The sequence below is a fragment of the Microcebus murinus genome, chromosome 5 (genome assembly GCF_040939455.1).
Source record: "Microcebus murinus isolate Inina chromosome 5, M.murinus_Inina_mat1.0, whole genome shotgun sequence".
In the NCBI taxonomy this organism is placed as follows: domain Eukaryota; kingdom Metazoa; phylum Chordata; class Mammalia; order Primates; family Cheirogaleidae; genus Microcebus; species Microcebus murinus.
This window is the reverse complement of record NC_134108.1, coordinates 16,758,516-16,778,729: the sequence shown is the minus strand read 5'-3', so window position 1 is coordinate 16,778,729 and position 20,214 is coordinate 16,758,516. Positions and strand designations below refer to the sequence as shown.

Here is a 20,214-nt window from a genome sequence, read left to right as displayed (position 1 = left end):
TTATCCCTCTGTCCTGGGGTTTTGAAGGAAATCCCAAGCATCATGTGAAGTCATTTGTATGTGAGATGAGGAATGTGTGATTTACATCAATGCAGAAGGGCAAGTGCCATGCAAAGACCATGTTTTAGGTATTACCTATTGGTTCTTAAAGATGTGGAATTTTTGGCAACAGTTACCAAGAAACTGTTTAATCAACTTTGTGAATGGTTACAGCTGGTGCCTACTGTCAGTCCATCTGGACTTCTGTGTCTCGCTTGAAGGAAATCAGAGTTAAGTTCAGTCTAACTCTATGTATGGGTCACACCTTGTGGTTCTCTGCTCAAGATGTGGCAGAATTTAATTCTCATAAAACACAACACTGCAATGATATATATCATCTAACCACATTTCTAGAAATTTCAGGATTGATCTGAGATTGATATAATGATTTCCAAAATGCTAGTAATGTCACTGACATATTTTGATTGGTTAGATGCTTGAAAATGCCCACATCCTCAGGTTTGTGTGCCAGAGGCAGCCAGAGAAAACTCAAAGTGTGATTCATACTCATCAAAATCTGTGAATCTGTTCTAAAATTGTGACTTCATTCCCACCCAATTAGCTCTGCTATTCTTTCCAAATCTGATTCTATTAAGCTCAGGGCAGTTTAGAAATGGAAAATGAGTTCAGTCTAAATATTGCCATCTGCTAAATCCAAATGTCCATTTTAGTCTGAATCTATACTTGTACTTTAAAGAAATAAATGATCAATGTGCACATTCTTCTCTTTGCATTTTCAAGTTCTCAAGGTTCCTGCACAACACTCTTTTGAGCCACCGATCGCCAGCAGATTGGATTTTTCAAAGTCTTTAGTTCCAAAGAGATCTTATATTAAGCAAACAGCTTAGTAAATCGTTTCACGTTGTCATGACTTAACCGTATGACTTCATTAAAATAAACTGATGACTACATTTTGCACTTCTGAGCAAAATGAATAAAACATTATGTTTTATTAAAATAAAAATTCATGTTTCTTGATTTTATACTGTAAACTTAGTACCTAGCACCAGGAACATAGTAGGTGTTCAGAAAATATTATTTGAATTAATGAAATAATCTATAAGTTGTTGATGATTGAAGGCTACAAACACAAGCACATTTTATAGCCTTCATCACTTCCTTCATTGCATCTGACAATCATGATGTGCAGAGGTGCCAGCGCATACTCTCTGCGTGAGCGATGTGGGAGAGGCCTTCTTTTTGACCATGGATTGTAGCTATGGTCATAATCTCCACAGCCAGGAAACTGAGTTTGTTCAAACTCCTTCCCAACTGGTAATTAGGGATTACTAGTTCGTGCATAAAATTCTGGTAATACCGTTTTTTTGCTAAGAATCTCAAGGCTTTCAAATCCTGGGGTTAGGCAGGTTGCATTGGTCCTGTTGGAGGTACATGAGAGGAAAAGACGTTTTTGACTTCATCCTACCACAGATGACATTTCTCCAGGAGGGTATAAGAGGAGAACAGTGCAGAGGACATGGGAAGCATCTATATGTTTAAGGGTGAGCTGAGGAGGGGGGTAGAGAATGACCAGGAGACCCAGAGGAAGTTAGGTTCTAAAATAGAGAAAGTGGGAGAGCCCCTAGGGCTGCAGCCTGGGAGGTCATCAGTGACTTTGAAACTTTTGTCACAGATTCACTGAAAGGAATACATTTTACATTGTGATCCAGTACAGTAATTCATATACACAACTTCAGGAAATGTGCTCTAACATTTTCCATTCTGTTCTGTGCTCCTCTATGCTGTGCCAGGCTGTGCAATATCATTTAATCAAATGTTGGTCTCAAATGTCTCAATCCATCTTAAGACCCTGTGGTGGCTTGTACTATGTTAACCCTTCCCAGTATGTTTGTGGGTTAGGGACAGCCACAAAAGATACCATGTGTGAGATATGGAGGCTGGAAGTGAATCAGCAATAGCTGTGTTTTTAGACCTTAAAGGTTGGCAGAGGATGCCAGCGGCTCACACATGGTGTCGCTGATCTGCTAGCTTACCTTGTTGACATGAGGCAGCACCGGGACCCACAGCACCCTCAGGACATGCCAGATCTCCTCCTTTTCCTAGTCCTTTTCCTAGTTCTTTTCCTAGGTATGTGCATGTCCATTGTGAAGAGTGCAACCTTATCATGTGGATCACTGGTGGCACCACGGTTGGAGTTGTTGAGAAACAGAGGTGGATTCTAGTTGTCTTCATGGTTCCAGTGTCCTTGTGGACTCTGTTTTGTCTTTGTTCTCATTCACACCCAACTTCCTAACTGCTGGCCCGGCTGACCTAGAGTGACTTTAGGTCAGTACAGCCTGTATGGGCTGTTTCACTAGTTCCCATGTCACCCGTAGCAATTGTGCTTCTCTGGTCCAACCTTGACCCATTCAAATCCTGCTGGGTCATGGTCTGCAGGGTGAATAAACTGCACTTGCTTATCCATTTGGGAATAGGAAGGAACTTCAAACTCTTTATTTATACCTGTTTTTATTTCACTTAAAATGCCTATTTTTGCATGTATTTTAACATAAATAATTGTAGTTATAAATATAATTGATATTATTAAGTGCGTATAGGCTGGGCATGGTGGCTCATGCCTGTGAGCCTAGCACTCTGGGAGGCTGAGGTGGGTGGATCGCTCAAGGTCAGGAGTCTGAAACTAGCCTGAGCAAGAGTGAGACCCTGTCTCTACCAAAAATAGAAAGAAATTAATTGGCCCCCTAAAAATATATAGAAAAAATTGGCTGGGCATGGTGGCGCATGCCTGTAGTCCCATCTACTCAGGAGGCTGAGGCATCAGGATTGCTTGAGCCCAGGAGTTTGAGGTTGCTGTGAGCTAGGCTGATGCCACAGCACTCTAGCCCGGACAACAGAGTGAGACTCTGTCTCAATCAATCAATCAATCAATAAAAAATAAGTGCTTATAGTTTTATATAGATATAATATATGTTCATAAATAAACATACATATATTGAGAAGGCTCTGTGCCCCAATTGTTTTTCTGATATTTCTCCCTAGACATTTGGAGACCACTGCTTTAGAAGAGGGAGTTGAGAGAGTTCTGGGAAGGGGGTGTGGTCAATCCTGACTCCTGGGAGGCCATTTTTTCTCTAGGAGGGGATTCGTGTTAACTAAGACCCACCTATGTCCAATAGTGACACCACGACCATATTTGCCAAAGCAAGAATTAGACATTGCACTGGCAAATTCTGCGTGTTTTTGGAGAGAGGGGAATGGAAGGTCTGAAATCAGCCCTGCTTCAGCCACCTGCCATGTGGGTGTGCCCCAAGGGCCCTCACTGGCCTTCAGCATGATCTAATATGTCCCTTTAGTGTATGTTTTTAGTTGCTACATGCTAAAAACTTTTTCCTGAGACAAACTGCATTCCAGCTTGAGCCATCTGTAGAAACACTGGGAGTTATAACTCAAAACAGTATTTGAGATCAATTAATCACTCAATGAATTTCTCCAGAATGACGTGGCGAGGTGGGATGATAGAGCTAGTGCGAACAGTGACATTGCACATTGCGTGGATGCAGTGAGGCTGTACCAGGTATGTAGCAATTTCACCTGAAAGCTTTGCTAAAAGTGTTTATCACTTCAGAATCTTTAAACAAGTTAATCAAGAGTGAAAACACATTGTGAAGTCATTCAAGAAACCAGTTAGGCTTCATTGTATTGTAGTGATTTCATTTAGTGGATTCGGCTTGGAGGGGAAGGGATATAGTTGGAGATATATACATATAATTTCCATCCACCCCTCTCCCGAACAACAGGGGTAACATAGAATTTATATTACACAAAATATATCATATATGTACTTCTTATTATGTATAGAAAAGGTAGATAAACAGTAAATGAGTCAGGAGTCTGTTCTTTTTCTTCCCCCCACCTCTTGGGGAGTTAGAACAACACATTTGAGTAGCCTCTTAGAGGTCTCTGCCTTTATAGATACATAAAATAGGAGGACCACAAGTTCATTTGCACAATTTGCATATAATCTGCAAGAGACAGATTACATTGTATCTCCTGGTATTTTCAAAGAGATTTTTTTTTCCTTTTCCTTTTTTTCCCCATTAAGTCTGTCAACATATTGTAAACCATAAATGACATCTGAGGAAAGAAGAGGAAAAAAAATAACAAAGGTAATGATGCAGATGCCTTCTGTTTTTATAGTCATTTTAGTTTTTGAATTTTCCAGAGAGAGAGAAGTGCATTGGGAGAAATACCAGGAATACTGTTAAACCAATAGTTGGGAGAACAGTGCTCAGTTTCTTTTCTCCTTAATTGCAAAAGCAGTCCCCCAGTCTGAACTGTTGTGTACAGTGCCCTTATCGCAGTCTTTGTATGTTTGTTGTTTGAAAGATGAATGTTCAAGATCTGTGTGCTCTGTGGCTTTGGGGGAAGGGTACACAAGTTTGTCTTCCACTGAGCTGACACTGGTAGTAGGACCACACATATAAATGAAGTTTGCACCAAGTGAAATGGATGGTTGTACAGACAAATGCCTGGTTCTATAATACAAAAAGGAAAGAGAACTTGAAACCACATGCATCTTTTGTATTGTTTTTATAGACAGGGATGGGAAAATTCTTGTAAAAAAATGACACAAAATTTCACAATTTACTTAAAAAAATTATTTTGAGGAAATAAAGTTTTCCCCTTTTGCTAAGCATGAATTAATGTTGTTTAAGCCTAATGCCTGAGAACCGAAGGGGGAAAAACAAGGAAGAAGTGAAACAGATGAGGCCAGTAATAAACTTTAGGCCAGAACTTTTTGAACACTTTAAAAGAAAAGAAAACATTTCAAAAGGGATCTGTTGTAGTGTTTTAATAGAGATATTTATTATAATGGATGTAGAAATGATGTAAAGTCTTATTATGGTTAGAAGTTTATTTTGCAACCTTAGCATTGCGGGGTGTTGAGTCAGACAGAGACTTCACATTCTCACAAAGAAAGATGCACAGATGCGGTGCTATTGGAACATCAGTTGCATGATTTAGATTTCCTACAGACTCATGTTGCAAATATTTTTAGTAAATTTCACTGAGTCTGTGAAAAATATCTCACTGAGGTCTTATAGCTATCTCAAATAAGAAGTTGGATAAAAAGGATGCAAAAGTTGTCAGATAGTCCTGAAAGAGGGTGGATTTTTTTAAACAGCCACTTCATTGAGGTGTAATTGACATGTATAAAGCTGTGCATATTTAATGTCTGCAGCCTAGAGGGTTGGGGGTGAGCATACACTGGCGAAACCAGCACCGCCAGAAACACATTCTTCACTCCCCAAAGTTTTCCTCTCACACCCTTTATCATTATTATTGTTTGGTAAGAGCCTGGGTTTTGAGCGGATAAAGAGAATCCCCAGCTAGTTTGTTGGTTCCATGTGATTGGGAGGTAAAAGATTCCCTTTTGGGGGAATGGCAGACAAGGCCTACTTCTAAAAAAATACATGCTCTTTTATATTCTTGCCTTCCTCGGCATTTAAGTCATCAAGACTGATGAAAGTGGTAATTATGGGGACTTACTGCACATCTGGAAAGCGATTTGGGAAAATGTAAAGGCAGTCATGCCACCCTGTTCTAAAGTATTATCTGGAGTGAGCAGTGGCTATTACAGCATATTGCAGGGTGTGAAATGTTGGCTTTCGTTGGCCTGAGTTGAGTCAACAGCTGCTTTCTTAGTCATGAGCTACTGATATAATCTTTCAGGTCTCCAAATTATTGGGGGGAGTTTTAAGTGTTTGGGAGTGGGATAGAGATTTCACTAGTAAGAAAAAAAAAGTTAGATCAGTAGCTTGCAAACTTTATAAGTGAAAAGTTAGTTTCAAAGATGCTTGTGATATTGTGAAATTTGTATTTGGTCTTAACCTTGTTTACTGGCAAAACAAGTTGGAATCTCTAAAGTGACGTGTCTTTTTGTATGCTAAAGAGTATGACTGATGGCTAGCCACCCCTAGGTAGCTACAGGATGGGGGCTGGTGGCAGGGAAGACCCCAGGCAGGATTACGGATTGGGAGTTTTCAGCCCTACCTCCCAACCTCCAGGGAAGGGGAGAGGGGCTCAAGGTTGAGCCAATCACCAATGGTCTTTGATTTAATCAATCATGCCTACATAATAAAGCTTCCCTAAAAAACCAAAGACTGAGTTCTGAGCTGAATACTTGGAGGTTTCTGGATGGTGTCAAGTATAGAGAGGGCAGGGAAGGTCTGAGCCACTTCCCCCATACCTTGCCCTATGCACCTCTTCTGGTGTTCATCGGTATCCTTTGTGATAACCTTTATTATTAACCAGTAAATGTAAGTATAGAGTTTACCTGAGTTCTGTGAGCTGCTCTAGCAAATTAATCGGACCCAAGGAGGGTATTGTGGGAACCCCACTTTGTAGCTGATAAAACAACCTGGGGCTTGGTGTTGGTGTCGGAAGTGGAGGGCAATCTTGGGGGACGGAGCCCTCTACCTGTGGGATCTGACACTGTCTCCAGGTTGATAGAATTGGAGTGAAGTAGAGAACCCCCAGCTGGTGTCCGCTGCAGAACTGGTTGCTTGGTTGGTGTGGGGGGCGAAACCCACACACATGTGGTTGGTGTCAGAAATGATCTACGTTATAAGAGTATAGGAGAAGCTGAGTTTGTTTTTTCCTGGATGATCAGAATGTTGTTAGGATATATGAGAAAGGAGGGAAAAGGGGGGGGGGAGTAGTTTGAACAAAGCTATGTAAATATTTATCTTCTAATTTTTTTCTGGTGGCTTTGATTAGTCCAAGAAAACAGTCTGCTGGGATAGGTCTGACAGTTCACAAACATGAAAGCTGGTTACTATTGACAGAAACCAGAACTCCACATTGAAGCACCTTGGAGTGGGGCTCTGTGTGTAGGAGTGATTGGTTTGCATTCCAGAACAGCAAGCCACAGGGAGGTGTGTGGGCTATAACCCCCTTTTAACAAGTTCGCTTGGGTATTGAAAGACCAAGCCGTTTGTTCTAGTTGGTCAAAGGTGGCAGGTGTCTTTCATTTCCTGGAAAGATGAAGGCAAAAGCCTCTGGGTGAGGATAGCATCACAGCCCTGAGAGGCCACGGCGACTCTGAAGAGCCCAGGATCTCCCAGACGCATGGGCAGTGGTGGGGATCGGGTCTGCAACTCAGGAATAGTTGTTTCCCTTTGCCCTCAAAGTCACTCTGAGAAGAGTGCCCCTTTGACTTCTGTTCCCAGTATACACTGGGGAGAGGGGTTGAGAAAACGTGAGGTGCTCGAGGTGAATGGGGATGGTGATGGCTTTGTTTCTTTGATGTGTAAGCAAGCATCCCTAGTTTAATTGGGATGGGGGTGTCCTGATGCTAAAGATCGCCCAGTTCCCTTTGTCCTGGGGACTGCCTGGTGCTTCCTTGAGTGGCCCAGGCAGCGTGGAATCGAGCCCTTGCCTCCCAGGGGCTGGCGCTTGGCTATCCTAGTCACGGCTGTTGGTAGCTGTGGTCAGAGCAGGTGAGCCCCTGGGACCTGCTCTTCTGCTCTCCTCCTCTCCTAGTTTCCTCCAGTCGTTTCCCTCCATTCCCTGCGTGTGTGTGTGTGTGTGTGTGTGTGTGTGTGTGTGTGTGTGTTGATGGGGAGTTGGGGGGGGCGGTCAGGCCTTGTGTGGCTGGAGGAGGCTGCCTGTGGCTGTCCGGCTCCTCTCTGGCCCCCCCCCCAGTCCACAGGCCATCACTGGGCTGGAAATGGGGACCCCAGGTGAGGGGGACTGAGAGCCAGGCTGGTACATTTGGGGTTTATTTTGCAGGGTGGGCGAAGGGCGTGGCATGGAACGCTCTTGGTGGAGGGAGACCCGGTCAGATTTCAGCTTAGCAAGATCACTTTGGTGGCAGATCGGGCCAGGTGGGGAAGGAGATGGAAAACCAGTTGGGAGGTTGCGGATGTTCGTGCTGTGGCCCAGGGGGCATGTGTTGTTGAGCTGCAACGAGTCGGGGCAGTCCTCGGGATTATAATTTGGTTTGCACACCGTGTTTCAGGAACCCCGCCTTCAGCTGTTCTGGCCTGGCTCCCTCTCCGCCCGAGAGAGATTCTTTCTGTTTGCAGGTGGTTTCCTTTCCTGGAGGCAGTAAAGCAAAGATGGGAGGCTGCTGTGCGTGTCCTCAGAGGTCCGTGGCGGATTTCCATCCTGACGGGTGTCATTACCGTCCTGGGCATGTGACCATCCACGTTTTGAGCAGAGGGTCTCCCACCTCAGCTGCTGCGGGTCTGTGGGTCTAGCCAGTCGTCTCAGACAGACCAACTGACTGGAGAGAGGGAACGACTTTTGCCCAGACATGTTAAAATGTTCAAAGATCTCCCTGGCCTTGGAAGAGCCCTTCCTGTCCCTGGCTCTGTACTAGGGACTTTGAAGCAATTACCTCACGTGTAGCACATGATACTGCTGGGAAAGAAAGGGGCTTTTCTAAAAACCCATTTCTTTCGATTTCTGTTTCTCCTCTCCCTGAGTTCTGTAAAATCAGCAAATGCAGAAGTGGGGCAGGGATGGTCCTCGCTCTGCATGAGCGGGCTCGAGGTCTGGAGCAGGAAGGCTTTGGGAGAACCTGGCTCCCAAGCCCTGCGTGCACCTGCGGCTGCTCTGCAGAAGCAGGCATGCGTTGCCATGGCTGGGGCACCAACATTAAATAGCCAGAGGGGCTGGCAAGCAGTCTGTAAAGTGGAAAATATGCGTGCAACTTTACGTTGTCTAAAAGTTGTGTTTTCCTCGGTTGTCTTGGTAAAATCATTTTCCTTGATTGTCTTGGTCGAGTCATTTATTCGTAACATGTTGGGGGGCTAAAAAAGGAGCCGAGGAGAGGGGATGTCTTTCTGCAAGAAAGAATTGATGAAAGAAATGGCACAGCTTATGCATGGACGCAGCCTCTGTCTCCTCCTTGTAGGTGCTCAGACTTGCATTTAGGATCCACACACCTAAAGGAAGACTGCAGGATGAAACACGGGCTTCTAGTGAATATTAGACTACATTAAGTTTTGAGCACTTACTATGTGCCTGGCAGAACACATGAGCAGGCTAAAGTCTGAGTGCTCCCCACGTGACGTAGGTGCTTGGGTCATTAAAGTGCTCCTGAGAGATGAAGAAACAGGCCCAAGGCTACTGAACCAGTACAAGGCAGCAGAGCTGGGCGCAAACTCAGAGAATGGGTGGCCGGTGTGCGTGGCTGACATCTGTAATCCTAGCACTCTGGGAGGCAGAGGCAGGCGGATTGTTTGAGCTCAGGAGTCTGAGAACAGCCTGAGCAAGAGCAAGACCCCATCTCTACTAAAAATAGAAAGAAATGAGCCAGACAACTAAAATATATAGAAAAAATTAGCTGGGCAAGGTGGCGCATGCCTATAGTCCCAGCTACTAGGGAGGCTGAGGCAGGAGGATCACTTGAGCCTAGGAGTTTGAGGTTGCTGTGAGCTAGGCTGACGCCATGGCACTCTAGCCCGGGCAACAGAGTGAGACTCTGTCTCAAAAAAAAACAAAAATAAAAACCACAAAACTCAGAGAATGGGCTCTAGAGCAACTACTGGGGCACTTGCCTCAGTGAAGAGACAAGTGACATGTTTACTTATTTATTTAGGTGCAGTTGTAGCATGAACTCTTGTACCTGTACTTGGAATGATTAATGTATGTCTAATGAATAATATGAATATTAATGACTAGAATAATAAATAATGAATACAAATGAATGTAAATGACAAAAAGATTTTCCCCTTTTGAGAGCCTTACAAGATGATGTATGGTGAGCTATGACCGAGATGCAAATCTCCCCACTGGTTTCTGAATTCTCAGGCTCCAGTTAGAATTTTCAGAAGTGATCCTGGCTTCTGTCTCTTTTGTGAGCTTCCCAGGAGGTGCTGGTGTGGCCAGGGGCTGCACTGGGCGTTAGGGGGCCTCCTCTGTGCCCTTGCTGAAGGCACTTCCCTGGCATTTTCTGCTAGTCCCGCTACACAGGTAGAGAGGTGCAGGTCGAAGCCCATGGCCTTGGCACCAGACAGTCCCAGGTTGGAGATCTGGCCTCTTTGCTTCTTGGTCCTGTGATCCGTGGGCAGCCACTCAACTTCTTTGAGCTACTGTTTGCCCATTGATACAGTCAGGGAAAAAACAGGCCCCATCTCAGAGCGCTGTCCTGAGGATTAGGAGATCTCCCATGGGAAATTTAGACTGGCACCTAATGCTCGCCGATTAATAAATATGAGCCGTTACTTCTCCAGACTTTGCATAGAGGGAGGTCCAGTGGCTGTGGGCTTTAACAAGGTGCCCTGCCCTGACTGCCTGTGTTCTTTTCCTGTTTCTTCCTGCTGCTCAGGACGGCTCGCTGGGAAACATCGACGACCTGGCACAGCAGTATGCAGATTATTACAACACCTGCTTCTCCGACGTGTGCGAGAGGATGGAGGAGCTGCGCAAACGGCGGGTTTCCCAGGACCTGGACGTGGTGAGTGGAGGCGCTGGGCATAGACCTCTGCTGAGCCGGCTGCTCGGGTTCAGGCTCCTCCTGGGTCCTCCTCGCAGTCCTGGCCTGCCCGGGGCACCTGTGTGCAGGCTGCCGCACTAGCGCAGGGTAGACTGGCCGATCCCCGGGGGACCAGCCCGCTCCTGCTGTGGGCATCAAACAGAGCGAGTGTTGGCGGGGGCCATAGGGTCAGATCTTTGCACTCGTTAAAACACTAGATTTTTATTTCTATTCTTTTTGACTTAAGGGAAAAGGATATTTTTATTACACTACATTTTTATCAGCTCGAAGCCCAAAGGGTGCCTAAGCCAGTTCTTTTTTCTCTTTCCTTCCCATTTTCTTTTCTTCCTGTTTCTTTCCTTCCCTTCTCCTTTTCTGTTTTTGAAAAACAATATAAAATTTAAAGAAGCAAGAAATCACCCATAATCTCTCACATAATAATAACCATGTGAGTATTTTGGTAGGTACACTTTCAGTGTTGTGGGCATTTTAAAATCAGCAGTACAATCCTGTGTGTGTGTGTGTGTGTGTGTGTGTAACTCATTTCTTGCTTTTTTACTTAACATTTTATTATAATTCTTCTTCCATGTTTTTGTGACTTCTTTGTCATCACCATCTTTCATTGCTATATTCTCCTTTCTCACTGAGGTGCATGAAATCATTTGGCTGTTTCGTAAAGACCTTTATGTCTGTAATTAGTGGAGCATTTGGACTTGCATGTGATAGTAAATAAATGGCTTAGGGGAGCTCTATTTAATTTGTATGTGTGCTAGTAGTCACGTGCTGTACCTTTGATACAAAATATCTTACTGAAGCTTCTATATTTATCAGTTTAAATTTGCTACATATTGGATTCATTTTAGTTGCCTGTCTTTCAAATTGTTTTGTTTCACTGTGTTGACCTCAAGACCTCCTCAGGAAGAGAGTGGGGGGTGAGGCAGAAGAAAAGACTCAACCCTCTTTGTCCTCTTATCCAGCCCAGCTCCTTTCAGACCACGTCATGTACAGGGGGGCTACATGGCTCTTTGTTGAATAACAAAGGTCCTCTGTGGTGGCTCACACCTGTGATCCTAGCACTCTGGGAGGCTCGGGCAGGTGGCTCCTTTGAGCTCAGGAGTTCGAGACCAGCCTGAGTAAGAGCAAGACCCCATCTCTACTAAAAATAGAAGGAAATTAGCTGGACAACCATACATACATAGAAAAAATTAGCTGAGGATGTTGGCGCATGCCTGTAGTCCCAGCTATTCAGGAGGCTGAGGCAGGAGGATCACTTGAGCCCAGGAGTTTGAGGTTGCTGTGAGCTAGGCTGATGCCACGGCACTCTAGCCTGAGCAACAGAGTGAGACTCTGTCTCAAAAAAAAAAGTTCCTCTGCCTTTGAAAGAAGTTTGAAAACTGCTAATTCAATTGAATCCTTATTCCCTCCCCAGCCCCCATCTGAAAAAAAATCTACTTAGGCTGAGAACAACAAAAACAACAAAAACAACAATTAAGCAGCTTGTTTAGAACTAATTACAAACAGATAGTTCTTTTTATTAATTATTCCTTTTATGTTATACAGAAGGATTCCTCTTATGTAAGGGACCCAGCAGGCAGTTGGGTACCACTGTTGTGTATTCTCCTTCCACTGCAAGACTGTGGCACTTTTATTTGTTTCCTTAGCTCAACTTAAGTAAAGATTCTTGGGGTCAGGAGTAATCTGATGTTATGACTGCCAAATATTTCTCTTGATTTTTTCCCCTACTGATTTAGTAGTCGACAGGGATGGGAGTTAGTTTAATTAAGTTGGTTGAGGCTGGGAAGTGTTTGTTGGGGGCAGAACGCCATTGTCCTGGGAGCTGTCACCTTGGCGCAGGTGGGTGTTATGGTTTTCAAGAGCTTCTTTGCTATAACTTTGTTCCCTAGCATGTGTGAATGGTGGTGTTATTTCCTTTTTACGAAGAAAGTAAGCTCATGTGTCAAAAGACTTCCATGCTGTGTGAAAATTCATTAGGTTCTCCTATTGAAACATAGTTAATGAAAAAGTACTTTCATTTTTGCAAGATTACCACAGAACAGCAACTTAAATTTTGCACTGAATTCTTGAATGTTGCAATTTTTATCTCAGCTTATAGTCTGGTAGTATACTTTGTGTCCTCCTTGGACATTTTACCATGCGAGGTAATGATTTCTGTGAGTTGGTAGATTGGTTTTCTGGTGTTTTTTTTTTTTGAGATAGAGTCTCACTTTGTTGCCCGGCTAGAGTGAGTGCCGTGGCATCAGCATAGCTCACACCAACCTCAAATTCCTGGGCTCAAGCAATCCTTCTGCCTCAGTCTCCCAAGTAGCTGGAACTACAGGCATGCGCCACCATGCCGGCTAATTTTTTCTGTGTATTTTTAGCTGTCCAGTTAGCTTCTTTCTATTTTTGGTAGAGACGGGGTCTTGCTCTTGCTCAGGCTGGTCTTGAACTCCTGAGCTCAAAGGATCCACCTGCCTGGGCCTCCCAGAGTGCTAGGATTACAGGCTGGTAGGTTGTTGATTCCACACGAAACTGCTCTTCTCACAATTCTAGTTGGTTAGGAGTTGAGGTTACCATGGTGATCATCTCATGGTGTTTGGGAACCTGGAAGGCAGCTTATAGGTAAGAAAGGAAGCCTGCCTGTTGGTGGGGTAAGTAACCTTCCCATTTATTTTTATTTTTTTGAGACAGAATCATGGTCTCTCGCCTGGACTAGAGGGCAGTGGCGTCATCATAGCTCCCTGCAACCTCCAACTCCTGGGCTCCTGCCTCAGCCTTCTGAGTAGCTGGGACTACAGACACATGCCACCGTGCCTGACTGAGTTTTCTGTTTTTTGTAGAGACAGGGTATCCCACTTACTCAGGCTTGTCTTGAACTCCTGGCTTCAAGCTATCCTCCTGCCTCGGCCTCCCAAAGTGCTGGGATTACAGGCATGAGCAACTGTACCTGGCCCCTCCGTCCCATTTAGACAGGTGGGGCTAATTTGGTGTTCTCTGTTTCAAAGCTGCAAAAGATGGTCTTGGGGGGGAAATACACCACATGAGCTTAATTATTTCCCATCAAAGGTGCAATAATTTGGTGGTGAGTGAAATGGATGGGACCTAATTCAAGCCAGACTGGAAACTTGACTTGAATTCTTTGAATTGTAATTAGTGAGAAAAGTGAGACCCAGAATTGGCATATTCAAATTCTTTCTCTGAAATTCCAGGTAAGTCGCAGCGGTACAGGGGAATGCTAAAGCCGCTAAAGACAGGGTCATGTGCTAGGTGTTTCCTGTGTCCTTCACACGGCTCAGATGTCTAGAGGTCAGTGTTAGACTGGACTAGTTTTGAGGTTATCCATCACTGAGGCGATGCCCGAAACACTACCAACCTACTAAAAACTCCCTCTCACGGTTAGCTCCTCACAGATTTCAACTCCTGGTGGCAATTCCTTGTCTTGAAAAGCTGTAACTTTCAGTCCATAATGTTTCCTTTTACTGCATCCAAATTTTACGTGTATTTCTACACTTTCTATTCTGCCTTCCCACAAGCAGACAAACTGCCTCCCTGCTTTGCTGGTGGGTTGGAGCAGCTTTGGGTTTGAGCAGCTGCAGGTGAACACTTCCTTTCTGTGTGTGTCAGCAGCCCCGCAGAGCTGAGTGCGAGACGGCTGGGATAAGAAGTAGTCCACCAGAGGCCATAAGAAGAGACACAGAGTAACACATTAGAAGCTCAAGACATTTTATAGGGGCAAAAGTACCATTTTGTTTGCTGTGTATGCTGTAGAAAAAGTCATTTGGAACTGGGGTCCCCAACTGCTGGGCCACACAGCAGGAGGTGAGTGAGAGGGAGGGAGCAAAGCTCCTCTGCATTTGCAGCCACTCCCCATCACTCGCATCACCGCCTGAGCTCCGCCTCCTGTCAGATCAGCGGCAGCGTTAGATTCTCACAGGAGCGGGAACCGTACTGTAAACTGCGCATGCCAGGGATGTAGGTTGCACGCTCCTTACAAGAATCTAATGCCTGATGGTCTGAGGTGGAGCTGAGGCGGTGATGCTAGCGCTGGGGAGCAGCTGCAAATACAGATTATCATTAGTGGAGAGGTTTGACTGCACAATAAATGTGATGTGCTTGATTCATCCTGAAACCGTCCCCCCTTCACTATCCATGGAAAACCGTTCCCCCTTCCCTGTCCATGGAAAAATTGTCTTCCCTGGTGCCCAAAAGGCTGGGGACCGCTGTTAGACGACAGTGTCAAGGCTGGAAAGTTTTGAGGGCTGGATTGAATCGGTTTATGACTTTGTTTCATTCTAAATCCTCTGGGTGAATTTTGGGGCTCGAGGAAATATTCTATAGATGGGATAGATGTTTCGGTATTTGTGTTTGACTTTAAAAAGTTAAAAAATGCATTGTCCTTAAAAGCTAATTACACCATCATCTAGAGAACAAACAAACCAAAAGACGCCCCTCCCACAGAGATGCTTGACTTAACCCTGAAAAATAAAAGGTTTCGATAATTATGTTAATAATTAACTTTCTGGACTGGATGTCAGGCTCTTTCTCTAGGACCTAATCACCCGCATCCTGCATGGAATAAAGCATGTGATAAAGTGTCTTTGGGGCCAGTTAGTTTTGATGAAGACGACAGAAAGTACAGATGGGTAAAATTTCAACAGTATAAACAGGGATTATGATTCATATTTATAACTATGGCGAGAGTTTGTATTTAGCACCAAATGGGCCCTAAAGGAATGGTGTGTTTGGACCACAGCCTTTGCCTCTGCTGGGGATTGGGACATTAGTGCTTGTGAACAGCAGGGAGGTTGCCCATATTTCTCCACATTTGGCACATCCCCGAGCACCATGTGACTCTTTTTTTTGGCTGGGAGAAGCTGCAGTCAGAAATGACAGTAGCTTTCCAAGTCCATAATGGGCCCAACTCTAGTGATGCTAAGTCTGACATCTGTCAACGTGACACTGTGGCCAGGAAAGGGTCTTGTGCAAGGTGGCCTCTTATTACTGGCAGTATCGACTTCCTTGGCATCCTTGAGGTTGAGTCTGTGTGGGTGTTGGCGGCGGATAGGTTTGTGTGGTTGTCGGCGGGGCACAGAGCCGACGAAGTCCCCACCTCGGGCAGCACGCATCTGTGCCAAGGCGCTATCATGACTGTGTGTGTGTGAGGAAAAGGGAGCCCGAGTGGAGACGGGAGATGCACCAAGGTCTTTAAGGACTTGGAATGCCAATAAAAATGTTGCGTGACAGTGAAATGTGGTATCAGAATGATTGTTGGTGGGGTAGGAATGATTCTGCATGAGGCAAGTAAACAGACTATTAAAATGCTGTGCAGGAATGCAGAAGAGGGCCCCTGACCCAGTTTAGGAAAGTCAAAACGTGGCCTTTACAGGCCACTGCAAGAAGTTTACTGTGGCTAGAAACTAAGATATATTATGTAGGGAAAAAAGAGACATGGTGTTCTTTCACAATAATCTTTTGATTATTAATGATATAAAAAGATACAATAGAATGTTGTTCTGATTCATCGCTATTCAAGTGACAAAACAAAACTGATTGCCATTTCGCGATCTTGACCGGGTGGGTCAAGGTGAACTTGATCTTGCTATGCTTGTGGCTTAATGCAGACATGTGCATGCACATAGTCCAGTCTGTGTGTGGGTTTTTGTTTCCTTTTATTGACTGTTCTTCTTTTGTTACGGCTACAGAGAGAAATGCATGTGGAAAACAGATTTCAAGAAAATGATCAGTTTTTCTGGAAAGGGCTGGATAAAATAATTAAAAAAGGAAAGAAAATGATCAGGAAAGTGAGTTTACTCCCAGCTCAGTCCATAGGTGTGCAGCATTTTTTGGAAATACTGGTTTCCCCTCAGAGGGTAGAAGCAGAAAAGACATAGGTATACCCGGGACTTTTATTTTCCCTTGCATAGGATAAAGATGAAAACTGTATTGCATATTATCTTCAGTTATCTGGATAAAGCCTGGTTGTTTCTCTGAATGGCATTTGTTTTTGTTTTGTTTCCTTTTGTCTTAACATCATTCCCTAGCTTTGGGCTGCTGTTGCTTTGCAGGTTGCAGTCAGTATCTATGGGCATTAAATGGTGAGTCTGAACTCCATTCTGCTGCGGGATGCACACACTTGATGTCAAAATACACTGAGGCCATTCTGTCTTAAGCCAGATGGTAATACAGTTCTCTGCTCTGACTCCTCTCAGACAAAGTCACATTTGTAATCAAATGCCCAGTCCCAATTTAGTCAGCATTTTTTGTACATTGCACTGTGTGAATATGGACATAAACAGATCTCTTGGTGCCAGATTTGGTCTTGGCATCCCATGTCTCTGGAAATTAAGAAGGTCTTTATTAACCCTGCTGTCAGTTCAGGTGTGTTTCCATCCTCTTAGACACTGCTGCAGCTACTTGTGCAACCGTGGAAACCAGCAAATTGGCTGTGTTGTGTGTGATGTGACAGTTTAAGAGTAAAGAGGTCTTTAGATTTTTCCAGTGTGGATCAACAACTTCAACTTCATTTTCTCTTTTTGTTCCTGAGCATTTATAGATGACTGATTTTAGCTTGTTTGCTTTAATAAAATATAACATACCTGGGGGATCAAAAACCAAACTAGCATACTGCTTAAAATATAATTACTTGCCAAAAAGCAAACAGTCTGAGCTTTGTTGTTGTTTCTGTTTAAATACAACACAGAGCATTCCTACATGGTCAGCAAATGGACGACACTAACTGGGGAGAAAAGCTGAGGAACACAAGTAAAAGACACTTTCTGACACGTTGATGGCAGAATCTAGTGTTTGGCCAGGTGTTGGCAGGGAAAAGGAGCATCCCTGTTTTTGGAATCGGGACCTTTCAGAGGATGGGTGAGGCCCAGGCCAGGTGCCTTTTTGGAGGCCTGGAATATTAAAATCAGGATGCCAGAATTGTCGCGTGATCTCAGCGTTTACACCTAACAATTAAACACTTTTAACATGGAAGATTACAGTGCAGTTTATTTGGGCTAATCGCAAGCTAATTACAGGCTATTTAAAAATGTTAATTTGTAGCACACTGGAGGCAGTAAGGTTTGAAGTGAGACAAAATGTAAAGGAGTGCAATGAGTGTTTGCTTCTATTCAGACCCTTAGAATGGGTTTCTGCAGCTGTATGTATAATGTCATTTAGCAATGATGGCAACAGTCTAAATTTGAGACCCTTGGTGAAGACTGAGTGGCCCATGCCAAGTGGCCCACCTGTCCTCCAGGGCTCTGCTTGGGCTGGGGAGGGCTGGCATCTGGGATGAGATTAGGCACATACCTGCAGGGCCTAGCCTGGAAGTTACTCATCAGCCCTGCGCCTTTGCTGGTGTTGCCACACACACCTGCCACTGGCATCCTGACCTACGGGTCCATATTTTAGACCCCCCTCATCACAGCTCCAGTGCACTGAAATGACTTACAGCAGAAAGTGAGCCCTGTATCACCGGGCATTATCCATTAGAGCTTTCTCTGGCTCCCTCTTATTGGAACGCCATTTCGGTAGTATGTTTGGATTTGGAGCTGCCTTTTATTTCAATTTGGAAGTTTCAAGGTTTTTTATTTTAAGAACAAGAAAGCAAGAGCTTTCATTTCTAATAGATTGGTTTATCAAGGGAGGGAAAAAATGCTCTAGTTTTTTTTTTTCCCTCCCTTGATAAACCAATCTATTAGAAATGGAGGCTTAATTTAGCAGCTCTGGAGTCTAGGTTCAGGAGTAAGCCAACTGTTCCTCTCTGGCTATCCCAAGTCTTGTGCGTAAGTTATTTATTCATAAGGGGTAGTGTGAGAGACTTTCGACAATTACTTAGAATATGAAGATGTTCTCAATTTGTGCTACAGCGGTGCCATCCATCTCATGGGCCCCAGCAGAAGCCGATGAAACTTAATCAAAAATAAATCAAGAACAAGTCCAAGCCAAATTGGAAGCACATCATGAATATTTGTGAACATCTGGATGTGTTTGTGGGGGTGTATGTTATTTTTTTAATGTGTGCAACAGCAGAGACGTGGTTTCTTAACAGAGATGCCAAAAGGAAGAAAAATTTCCATCTGTGATTTCAAAGGGTGTTTTTGTTTGTATGTGGATGTCCTTGCTCCTTAAGGTGTGGGTTTCTCTTCTCCAAGGTGCTCCTTTGATCTCTTTCATCTTTCAGGATCTGTCTTGGTATTTTATCTGAATTCTTCATTGGAGCCGGTCACGTGACACATGAAGATTAAACATTTCTTTCTAAAGGAGAATTTTAACTTAAAGAAAAATGTACTATCTAATACTTTTGATGAATCTTTTTTTTTTTTATTTTGGCATATTATGGGGGTACAGATTTTAAGGTTTCAATAAATGCCCATTTCCCCCCTGATGAATCTTTTTAAATGCCGCTGGTATTATTGATGATCAATATTCCTTCACATTTCTAAACCTCAGGGTTACTTCATCTGCCTTGATACCTAAAACACTGCCAAGAATTAGGTAGGATGGAACAAAGTGTGAGGCAGCTATAATAATAATGGTGCTGATAATTATCACAAAGGTGACATTTTTAAAGGCACATTAGAGTTGGTGAGACACCCTCATCTATTACCTTATTTAGTTTTCTTAATAGCCCAGTGAGGTGGCTGTTAGTGATCTCATGATTTAGTTGGGCAGAGGCAGAAACCAAGAGGGAAACCAACCTCCCTTCAAGAGGGAGGTGGTGGGACCTGCCAGGGAAGACCCTGGCTGCCAGCCGGGACCTTCCCTGAGTGGAGCCTTGGTTCCAGCAGTGACCGATGCAGGTGACAGTGCCTTCTTCATCGGGTTGTTGTAAAGGTTAAGAAAGCAAGTGTTTGTATAGCACTCAGTATAGCTCCTGGATACATGCTAGAGCTCGATGAAGATTTATAATAAATATTATTACTTACATTAGGAATACTAATTATTGATAAAACTAATTGTAAAATGAGATTGTTCAACTTCTTAAACGTCAAACAGCTAGTAAATATCACTGATGGGATTTGAAACCAGGCGGTCAATGCCAAATTCTCCTAATGCCCCAGGTCATTCAGTAACCTTGCATTTTTCTCTCTAGTAATTCTTCAGAGCATCCTGGAAGAGTCAGTTCATGATACCTTGATTTCCAGATTAGTTTATGTGCTTCAGTAATATAATATAAAAGTGTAATATTATAAAGTACGATGTAAAATACTAATATGAAGAGTATTTTTATTATATAAATTACGGTAATACACTCATCACAACCATTTTTTAAAAAATTTTCTAAAGTAGAAGTTTAATGTCTTCTAATACTCCCCAGAGGTAACAAGTGTAAACATTTGGGCTTTAGGTAGCCTTCCGGAATTCTGCATTATTTTCTGTTCATTTTCCCTTTCCTTCTTCTCTTCCTCTGTCTTTGCATGTACAGACATATACACTCACTCACAAACACACGTGTGTTAGCTAAGCAGGTTAGAAGCAGCAAATGCAGAGGGCTGACTGGCTGCTAGAGACAGTCATCTGATAATGGTAAGACATGGTAGCAAATGAAGTCACAGAAAGTTTAAAAAGTAAATATAAGAACTCTAAAAGCCCAAAGCCCAGACTATCAGGAATGGGGGCAAACAAGTTGGCACACTTTCCCGATTCTGTGAGCAATCTGAAAAAGGACCTGTTAAATTATATTTTCTACATTGTTTTATTTTTATTTATTTATTTCTTTTTTGGAGACAGAG

At 43.7% G+C, this 20,214-nt stretch overlaps 1 protein-coding gene across 1 annotated transcript in view; it reads left to right on the top strand.

Annotated features, from left to right (window-relative positions):
* The window catches only part of SASH1 (SAM and SH3 domain containing 1), a 176,041-nt gene that overhangs the window by 27,987 nt on the left and 127,840 nt on the right, over window positions 1-20,214 (top strand). Inside the window, exon 2 of the mRNA XM_076002878.1 lies at window positions 10,340-10,468. Within this exon, the coding sequence (XP_075858993.1) occupies window positions 10,340-10,468 (129 nt within the window). The remainder of the gene's footprint in view (window positions 1-10,339; window positions 10,469-20,214) is intronic.